Genomic DNA, 9554 nt, shown 5'->3' with positions numbered 1-9554 from the left:
TCTGTTTGAGGGGAAAAATATACACTTAAAAGTAATCAAACGGGCAAAAGCCATGCGTCTTGTTTGGCGCGGAGGGGAGGGGGTCTCCTCCCCGCTTCCCAAAAGGGCGGTGGGGAGGGGCCGGGCAACAGAGCTCCTTCAATAAAAATAGCAGAAGGCGTTTTTACGCAGTTTGGAAGAAGGCAGAGCAGGAGTTTCCTGGCGGTGGCGGTGGGCCACTTGCGGTGGTTTTTAGGTGCCCGGGCTGTGCCGGTACCCGCACCCCCGGGATGCTCCGCCGAGCCCCCGCGTCCTCCGGGAGCGGGCAGCGGCGTTTGCCACCGATCCCGGCCTTTTCACACAAAGCACCCTGTGGGGAAAACTCATAATTTTTACACCGCGCGGTCTCGCTGGAGTCTCCGTCCCTTTGAAGTGCTTTTTGCGGGGCATTTACAGGCCTTTTAATTACCGGCAGCTTGCGAGGCCAGCCTCCCGCCCGGCTTTTGTTTGCCGGCGCTAGGTGGGGAGGGGGGGTATCGCCCCACGGTCAGTTTATGTCCCGCCTGGAGAGCCCTTCGCCAAACCTCCGCGCCAGGGCTCGCTCGGGAAGGTCAGTCCCGGCCCTGGGATGCCCCGCCGCAAGCATCCTCGCCGCCCTGGCAAGCCTCTGCCGCCGGAGCATCCTCCAGCGGTATCTCGCAACCTGGAGGCTTCGGCCGGCTTCATGTTTTTGCGTGCCTCGAGCGTTGCATCGAGCAGGAATTACAGAGGAAAACCGTTTGGTTGGTTTGTTTGTTTGTTGGGTTTTTTTTAAAAAAAAAAGGTGCTTTTCCCGATTGCCGCCGCTCTCCATCCCGCAAGCATCTTCTTGGCTGAGTTGCTCATAGGGACCTTGCAGGAGAAAGGGAGTACGTGGAGTGCGATTTCAGCATCAGATTGGAAATAATAAAGCGTAGTTTATCTTTTTGCGCTCGAGTTTGGGCAGCATCGCCGAGAAGTGATGTATTTAACGTCCTTAACTTCTCCCCACCCCCTTTCTGGAGGTCACAACTTTAGAAGCACATATTGATCTTTCCCCTCAGATCTTAACAGCCTGAGCAGCCGTAATACCTTGCTTACATCTGCCAGGTTTTTGTGCAGTTTTGCAACATCTCCTTAATCCGGGCGAGCAGAAATAGAACATTTCAATCATATTTTGCTACCGGGAAACCGAGCAGATAAAGCGCTTTAAGACCTTGTTGAAGGGACCGGCAAGATGGCGAGCGATAAGATTGTCCTATAAGCAGGCGCCGAATGGAAAAACTTTTGTTGCCGCTGAAATTTGCTGATAGAGATATTGCAAATAAATTACTCGGTGAGCACCTCCGCGCGTTAAAACAATGAGGAGGTGACGCGAGTAGGGGAAATCGCAGCGCCTGAGCTGGACGGAGATGTGGATGCCAGGGAGCCCTGGCACCAGCGAGATCGGTGGGCTCCTTGCTCCCATGTTTTCCCCTCTCCTTGCTGGGGAAGGTGGGAGAGGAGGGGGGGGGGGGGGGTCTTACCCGCACGCCCTTTTCTCAGACCGCGCTTGGCATCGAGTGCTGTTGTCCGTCTCGCCGTTACAGCAGTGAGAATAAATTGCTGCACCCGGGAAGGCGGTCTCGATTTGACCCGGCTTGCCCTGGCTTTTGGGGATCTGTGCCGGGAGCAAGGTTGTTTTTGCTGTTATTTCTGTAGGCTCGGGCGACGCAGAGAAAGGAAACTTGTCCTTTTGTTTCCGCTCTGTTTCTTGAGACTCGCTTTAAAAAAACAAATAAAAAAAATTCCAAGTTTTACTCGAACTAATTAACCAATTACACTCTAATTCACTGAAAAGGCGTTCTAGCCTCAGAGAGGGCGAGCGCCGCAACGTTGGCACGGAGGATGCCGCGCTCTTCCTAAGAAAGTGGTTTAAACCCGGCGTTAAGTGCAGAAGCGAGCTCAGCCCCAGCCGGGGAAGTGTGACAGGCATGTCCCTAATTAAAAATGCAAAATGAGAAGGTTGTCGCTTATTTAGCTGACTTCTTGGCAGCAGAAGTCTGTCAGGAGGCTGGTGGTTTATTTATTTTTGCAAGGCAGATAAATCCTTCGGATTGTAAACCTTCTTGGCCTGAATTCGTGCATGACTCTTAATCCTCCGCTATGACACAGTGAATTCAGGACAAGCCTGATTAATAATTACATTATACAGCAAAGTTGAGAGTTGAAACCAACTCCTGCTTTTTTCCTCTCCGCTCCCTTTCTGCTCTGCAGCGTTTGCTCGCTGCCGAACATCACAGGGCCTCCTCCTGCGGTCCGGCGCTTCCAGCGTTGCCGTTCAGCATCCCTGCAAAGCGGGATGCGGGGCCGGCCGCTTTGCACCCTTGCGAGGGAATTGGACTCCGCGCGCCGTGGGGCAGGGGAAGCTTTGGGGCTCCAGGCTCTCCGCAGCTGCAAGGGATGCTCCGGCTAGGGCTCGGTGGAGCGACAGCTTCACGCCAGTAAGACTTACACCGGGGGTGGGAAATAAAGCTCATGCAAAGCTAAATCTCCCCCCGCCCCAGCCCCTGCACAGAAGGCGAAGCGGTCCTTGCAGCCCTGCACGGCCGGGGCCGAGCTCTCCCGCGGGAGCAGCAGAGGGAGGAGGGTTCGGCGTCCAGCCCCGGACAAGACCGTTTCTGTTTTGTCTTTGGCAACAAGGCAATAAAAATACCCTCGTCTTGTTGCAGAGTGATGATAAATGGTGGATGCGATCAGAGGTCGGCATGCAGCGATTTGCTGTGTTACTCCTCAAACACATACAAATACTTCTCTGTTTACGGCATCCGATTTGAAACTTTGCACGTGCTCCTGTCGCGAGCCCTCCTCCCCGGCCATCGGTACGAACGGTTCACATTAACAGAGGTGTGGCTCGCGGGCAGCAGCCAGCGCGCTTGGCTTGGAAGCATTTGTGACTTGGGGGCTTTTTATCAATGCTGCTGTCGAGCGCAGAGCCGGGTTGCTTTGCAAAAGCATCCATTTATCAGCAGCTGACATGGTGAAATAAAGCAACAAGCACCCGTTCCAGGCGTTTCGAGTGCTGCGTGATGTTCCTCCACGTGCTTGGGGCAGCAGCGGCTGTTTGGGGGGGGGGGGGGTGAGCCCCGGGACGCTCCTCCGCGGCGTGGCGGGCAGGTGGCGCGGGGCTGGGCAATGGCTGGCCCCAAAGCGGAGGGAACAGGTTTGGGAGGGGTTGCCCTTGGGGGGCAGCGGCAGCTCTGGGAGCGAGATGGAGGTTGGTCGCTTGGTTGTCGTAGACTTGGACAATGCTCCTGCCCAGGTCTGTGCAAACGCCGTCTGTTAAAGGTTATTTCATTTGACGGGGAGCTCCCAGTCTGCTGCGGGTCGTTTGCTACCCGAGGGCGGGGAGCGTCGACATCTCCTTGGGAAAGAGAGGGAAGTAATGTGGGTTTGGCCGTTGTGGCCAAGCCCAGCATCCACCGCCCGCGGTGGCAAAGCGGGGGAGATGCTGCGACCGGTACCCGAGCCCCACCCCTGCTCCCCGGGTCGCTGGGGGATGCTCGGCCCCTTGGCGTGATGGGGGACAGGGGATGCGGCTCTGCCGCTGCCGTCGGGAGGTTGTGCAACGCCGCCCGGGCGTAGCTTAGTTTGTGCCTCGTGGTGCCAGGAAATGGTGAGCGGCATGTTTCCTGTTTGCTAGCTGGTGGTTAAGTTTTTTGCTTGTGATTCGTGTCACGCTGAATTTGGATGGAAATTGGGATTCGGTTAGAAATGCATACAAACAAACTCTTAAAATTTTTTTTTTTTTTTTGAGTACAGTACCCTTTTCAAAAGCGCTCGCTGCATAGGGAATAAGTTCACCAACACGTACTTTGCATTAACTCTAGAGTTCAGATTTATTGGGTTTAATAAAAGAATCCAACTTTAGTAACGGTAACAAGCATTAAACAGGAGAAGGTAATCTCATCAGTCCTGGGGCGTCACACAGGACCTCCTGTTCGTGCCCTTCCTATAGGGCTTCTCAAACCAGAACCGTTTTCGGGCGACGCGTAGGTTGCGTGAAATATCGTGAAGTTTCCCGGCATTGTTTTGGATAACCTTGCCCCCGCGCGCAGGAGGACTAACCCCTCTCTGTTCTCCCCTAGGAAGCTGCACAGCGGGATGAAGACTTACGGATGCGAGCTGTGCGGGAAGCGGTTCCTGGACAGCTTGCGGCTGCGAATGCACTTACTGGCTCACTCAGGTAGGTTGGAAGGGGGACGCTTGGGGCGGGACGGGGGGGTATGCTCGCTGGTGCCCACCCAGAGATGCTGCGGCCGCCCGGCTCATGCATCTCATCTAGAGGAGATGCCTGTGGAGCTGGCTGTACCCTTCCCAGGGCAGCACACTGCAAACTTGTTCTCCAATGCCCAGTAATTCGATTTACTTAGATTTTCTTTTTTGGAGTTTGTTTTCGGTTCCTTAATTGGGGAAATATTTTCCGGGCCAAGCAGCTTGCAGTAACAAACTCTACATACCGCGCAGCTGCTTGTTGTCCAGCCCTGCTCGTAGCGTGAGCATCGCCTTCGCTTCGGCTCCCGTGTGCATCCCGGCACTGTGTTCCTCGCGTCCAGGCGCCCGCCGCAGTTTCATTAGCAAAACTGCTGCTGCGGAATTAGGCGTTCTCTGCCTAATGAATCTAACTAGCAGGTTCACATGTTGCAGGCCCTTTAATTAAAGAGATGGGGAAGGGCTGGAACGCTGCGCTGGTGGGAAGACTTGTGCTCTGCAACTCAATGTAGGCTGATGTTCCTGCTGGGCATGCAGCCCCTTATACAGCTGGGGGTTTAGTCTATAAAAAAAACACAGGCGGCCGCCGGACCCCTTTGCTCGAACACAGGTGGGACTCCCTGTCCCACTCGTTTGAGGGCAAATCACTTGGGGTGGCAGGCACTGCAGCCAAAGCTGTGCTTGTGGGTAGCTTCGCAAGGAAACTATATTATATTTTATATTTTTTTATGCATTTTTGTCCTTTTTCTTTTCCCCCTCTACGTTCATGGTTCTTTTTCCCCCTCTGCCCCTTGTCCACGCCGAGGGGCACGGGGCAGGGACGTGCCTTGCCCGTACCCAGGGGAGCGGCGTGGGGCTGCCTTCCCCACGTTCCTTCTGGCCAGGCGGCGGGTTCTGCTTTTCAGGGCGTTGGAGCTGGCCCCGACCCCATCCCCACCTTGCCGCTTTTTGGGACGGGCACCGGCTCCCCAGGGTGCCCGCAGGCAGCGGCGGGTTGCTGGGGCTGGTCCCCGGGGTGTTGGTGTGTCCGTCCCCCCCCGACACCGGCGTGCGGGATGCTGGTCCCCACCCTGGTGCTGGGGTGCGGGATGCTGGTGTCCCCCCCAACCCGGCGCTGGGGCGCAGGATGCTGGTCCCCCCTCGGCGCTGGGGCACGGAATGCTGCCCCCCCCCCCCCCCCCCGCCCCCGGCACTGGCGCGCGCGGCTCGTGTTAGTTATGGTCGCTTTGGCTCGTGGCCCGTCCCTGGCGGGCAGCCAGCTTTGTGGGTACAGTATGTACAGTGAACGCCGAGCCAAGCTTGTCATCGTGCAGGATTAATTATTATTTTTTTTTTTTTAAATCCGGCGAGGGCGGGGGGGCGGGGAGAGCTCTGCCCTGCGCTCGCAAACAGCCGCCGCGAATTCCAGCGCTGTTATTTATTAAAGCAGGAGACCTTTGCACCTCTCCCCTCGCCTCCCCCCCCTCCGCCAGCCCGGGATGAAGCGAGGTTGTGCCGGAGCGACGGCACGAGGGCTTGTTCTAGGCGCAGCAGCGCTCCGAAGGCGGCTTGCCTCCGTGCCGATGGACGATGTGTTTAATTGGGATTTTGCCCCGTGGGAGAGCATCGCGGTGGGACGGCTTGTGCCCCCCCAGCATTCCCCCCTCCTCCAGCAGCCCTCGATGCCGAAGGCAGCAAATGCCGGGTTTAATGGAGGCTGGCATCTCAAAGTTCCCTAACCGAGTATTTATGGGAGATACCTGATGGTAAAGGTGCATTTAAATTAAGGAACAAATTGGGGACCGGCCCTAGGGGGGGGTTGCAGCGCCCCCGGGACACGGCGGGCGCTCGGCACTGTTATCGCAGCAGCCTTGCCAGGTGCAAGGTAAATACTCGGCTGAATGTTTACACTCCAATATAAAGTGTAAATATAAAGCCCTTAATGCCGTGCAAAGCCTTTCCCGACGTGCTGCCCGGCGACGCCTGCTCCTGACTGCAGACGTGCCCTCAAAAACCTGTAAAGACAATATTAAGAGTTGCCCCTCTCCCAGAAAAATGACTTGCCAGGGAGAGCCAGGTGGGAAACCCGGCTCATCGGTGATGTGGTTGAGAAGCACTGTGGATTTGACCTGGGGAGGCTGCTCCCAGCACCGCCGCTCGCTTTGCGGGCATCCTCGCCGCAGCTGGTTTTTGGTGGGCACGCTTGCTCCCATCCTGGGATGGCGGTTACCAAATCACCTGTTTTGATGTGGGTTTCCTCCCCGGGAGAGGGAGGAAAGCAGATTTGTGCCTTTCCCCCCACCCCCCACCCCGCCCCTTGCTTTGCCTCTCCATCCGGCAGGAGCCTCTGCCGTGGAGATGGCTGCCATGGCCCTTCTCCGCTCCGGGCTGTGAATGGGGGCAAGCGCCGACGGCGCGCGGGGATGCTGGTGGGCAGCGTGCCGGCAGCATACGGGCAGCACACCCACAGCCCCCCGCCCTGCTGTCCAAGGGCTTTCCTCCCCAACCCAAATACGCTCAGTTCGTCCTGCCTCGTCAGGAGAGGGGGGAAGAAAGCACCAAGGGTCCCGCTGGGTGATGGGGACGGGCTTTGCTGGGGAGCAGGGGGTGCTCGTGGAGCAGGACGCAACGTGCCCGTGGTGGGGATGGCGGACCCCGGCGGCGAAGCCACCTGGGATGGAGGGAGGGAAGGGCACATCCCACCCCTCGCCTCCCCCCCCCCCCCCGTTTTCCAGGGGAGGGGGTTCATCCCGCCACCATCTGCCTCTCTGACGAGCGTCGACCCTTCTCCCCCCGCACGCTCAGCGTTATCTCCGCGGGCGCCGGGAAGGTGATGTACCCGGGAGGTGGGGGCGACGGCGGCTCTGGACCCCTTGCCCCAGCCGGTACCCGCGGCGGCTCCCCAGGGACGCCTCCGCCCCCCCCCCCCACCCCCCCACCCCGGCTGGCCGGCGGCCCGCGCTCGGTCCCGGGTGATGTCAGCGGCCTGCCGGCAGGTCTGGATGTTCTGCCAGCGTTCCCGCGTTTATGATCATCCGCAGATGTGCATCCAAGAACACACTGTACCCACAGCAGAAATTAATGCAGGCTTGACTGCCGGCCAAGCCGCGCACACGGGGGAGAGGAAGAAAGAAAACAAAAACTGTTTAATGCTGTTTATAAATTATACACTGGCTGATGAAAAATACATTTCTCTCGCATGCCCCCCCCCCCCCCCCCCCTCATCCTCTCTGCCTCAAGAGCCTGAGCTGAGACCAGAAGAATACGGTTTGCTTTTTAGCTCCTGTTTTGGCTGGGTTCCTGGACCCGGCCGCTGGGTCAGAGCCAGCTGCTTTCCTCCCTGCCGCCCCCCCCCCCCCCTTCCCACCCTTACCTGATGAAATACATTTATTTTTCACCCGCCGCCGCCGCCTCTCCCGTTCCCTTCTTCGGCCGCCCCTTGTTACTGAAGGTGGGGTGCGGAGCGAGGTGCCAGGACCCCTCGCCCTGCAGCGCTCCCCGTGCCAAGCACAACCGATGTGCACCCGTCTGTGTTATTACCGCTAAATGTGCGTGGCCACCGCCGCCCACCCGCTTCCCCCCAGCTTTCTGCTGGATGGGGGAAACTTCCCAAACTTCCCCCCAAGGTCGCGGTGCTGGAGCCCCCCTCCTCCCCTGGGATGGGGGGGGGGTAAATGGGGCGAGGGCCTCCCCCCATCCTTCCCCTTCCCTCCCCATCCCTCCCCGCGCGCTCGCCAGCCTTTACACGGCTTTTGTGGTTGGTTTTTTTTTTAATACCGCTAATGTTTATCATTTGCCCAACAGGCTTGACAGATTTTGTTTCCTGTCGAGCGGCGCGGCTGTGAAGCCCCCCCGGTTGCCAAGGAGCCGCCTCCCCGCACCGTCACGGGCTGATTTGGTATTCCGCGCGGCGCCCCGCCGCATTTCTGTATGCAAGACAAAGTGTTTTGATGGAGGACGATTGCAGGAGTGTCTGGAGGCTGTTTGGAGTTTTATGGGCTGTGCAGTACGCTCCGTGCTCGCTCGCCGCGCGGGGCTGCCGGGGCTTTGGATGGGGTCTGTCATTTTTTCCCCGCCGAGAGGAGGCTGCCGGGAGAGCAGCACTTGCAGGGCGGAAGAAAAGGGGAAATTATGTAAGAACCTGCCTTTTTTTTTTTTTTTGCTCCTGAGCTAAAAATCTGGATCTTTAAAATTTTTTTTTTAGTATGAAAATATCCCCCCCCCCCCCCCCCGCCCCGGCTCTACCCATCATCGTGCGGCGTGGGAGTCGGTGCCGCCGGCTGGCAAAGGTTGGGTGGTGATGTTGGCGGTGGCTCTCCCCTCCTCGCCCACCCCCAAGCCCCGGCTCCATCATCCCGGGTGCTTTCCCAAGCCTCTCCGGGGCGGCCCGTGAGATGCTCCTTCCCCACGAGAGCTGCCCGTGGTCCGGGCTCGCTCGGGTGGCGCTCGGCCGGGGCCCCCCGGCCCCCGGTTCCCCCCACCCCGGCGCTGCCCCCGTGGCTGTTCCCCCCTCCAAGCCGGGGAGGAAGGCAGGGGGTGATGACGAAGCGGCGGGCGCGGGCTGAGCTCGTCCTATCTGCTGGCTTAGGCTGGCGTTGGCGCTCGGCTCAGGAGTCCCTCCTTACCTTCTAAAGCCTGCGCCTCGCTCTTTTTTCTTATATTCAATTATTGCCTTTTGATGGCACTTTGGGAAGAAAGGAGGCAAAGCCATTTGCCTCTCTAGGTCCAAGCCAGCTCTGCAGCTCTGTCTTTTCTTTTTTGGCCCTTCTTGGGTTTCTCCGACGTATTTTTTTATGAGTGCAGAGATTTTCACGACTGTCTCTTCCACTTGGGTGAAACAGGGAGAAGGGAAATAATAATAACAGCAATAATAAAAATCAAAAAGCAGCTTGATGTGGGCAAAAGAAGAAAACAAGAGAATGGGGTAGAGAACAGGCTAAATTTAAAATTGTAATTGGCTGACTTCCACAGGCTTGCGGGTGTTTAATGACTCATAATAACTTCATTTAAAACCAGCTGAGCAGAAAATAGATTGGAGAGGAGCCTCAGGCCATTATGGATTTGTTTTTTTTTGACAAGCTCGTTTTCGGCAGCCAGGAAGGCACTCGCAGAGGGCTCGGCTGCTTCGCTCTCCGAGTTGGTGGTCTGCCCGACAGAGATTGTATAGAAACCCGGGGCCGGCTCTTCCCCCCCCCTCCTTTTTTTTTCCCCCCTGATTAAAAATAGATGCCTTGAGGTATTATTTTAGCATCACTGTGGTTTGGTGCTTTTTTTTCTTTGCACTTTTGATGTGGTAAATGGAACATAAATAAAATTGTTTTTGAAAT

The 9554-nt window shown here is 57.3% G+C and overlaps 1 protein-coding gene across 4 annotated transcripts in view; it reads left to right on the top strand.

The window, feature by feature from the left end:
* The window catches only part of ZBTB16 (zinc finger and BTB domain containing 16), a 66779-nt gene that overhangs the window by 29536 nt on the left and 27689 nt on the right, over positions 1-9554 (top strand). For all 4 annotated transcript variants that reach the window (XM_076358707.1, XM_076358706.1, XM_076358704.1 and 1 more), the window contains exon 3: positions 4125-4222. In XM_076358707.1, the coding sequence (XP_076214822.1) occupies positions 4125-4222 (98 nt within the window). The remainder of the gene's footprint in view (positions 1-4124; positions 4223-9554) is intronic.

This window comes from Aptenodytes patagonicus, chromosome 23 (assembly GCF_965638725.1).
Source record: "Aptenodytes patagonicus chromosome 23, bAptPat1.pri.cur, whole genome shotgun sequence".
Classification (NCBI taxonomy): domain Eukaryota; kingdom Metazoa; phylum Chordata; class Aves; order Sphenisciformes; family Spheniscidae; genus Aptenodytes; species Aptenodytes patagonicus.
This window is presented reverse-complemented; position numbering and strand designations above follow the sequence as displayed.